Source organism: Tarenaya hassleriana, unplaced genomic scaffold (genome assembly GCF_000463585.1).
Source record: "Tarenaya hassleriana unplaced genomic scaffold, ASM46358v1 Cleome8697, whole genome shotgun sequence".
NCBI classification, from domain to species: Eukaryota; Viridiplantae; Streptophyta; class Magnoliopsida; order Brassicales; family Cleomaceae; genus Tarenaya; species Tarenaya hassleriana.
Window position 1 is genome coordinate 1 of NW_010971108.1, and position 297 is coordinate 297.

The 297-nt window shown below is 46.5% G+C and overlaps 1 protein-coding gene across 1 annotated transcript; it reads left to right on the forward strand.

The window, feature by feature from the left end:
- Window positions 1-54: 54 nt before the first annotated feature.
- Window positions 55-291, forward strand: LOC109116235 (probable signal peptidase complex subunit 1; the record flags this gene model as incomplete). The annotated part of the gene is made up of 1 exon (XM_019201303.1): window positions 55-291. A coding segment is annotated over exon 1 (237 nt), but the record flags the coding sequence as incomplete, so codon positions are not given.
- Window positions 292-297: the final 6 nt, after the last annotated feature.

The following is a 297-nucleotide window of genomic DNA, read 5'->3' on the forward strand; positions in this document are numbered from 1 at the left end:
ATGGTTTTGACATCCAGAATTTATATGTTTATTTTCTTGAACAAATATGCAGTGATGGATTGGCAAGGGCAAAAATTGACGGAGCAGCTGATGCAGATCCTGCTCTTAATCTTCGGTGTCATCGCAATTGTTGCGGGATATCCAATGGGATCTTTTAGGATGATGATGCTGATCTATGCAGGTGGTGTGGTTCTCACCACTCTGATCACCGTTCCTAACTGGCCGTTCTTCAATCGTCACCCTCTCAAGTGGTTGGACCCGAGTGAGGCTGAGAAGCATCCCCGACCACAAGTGACC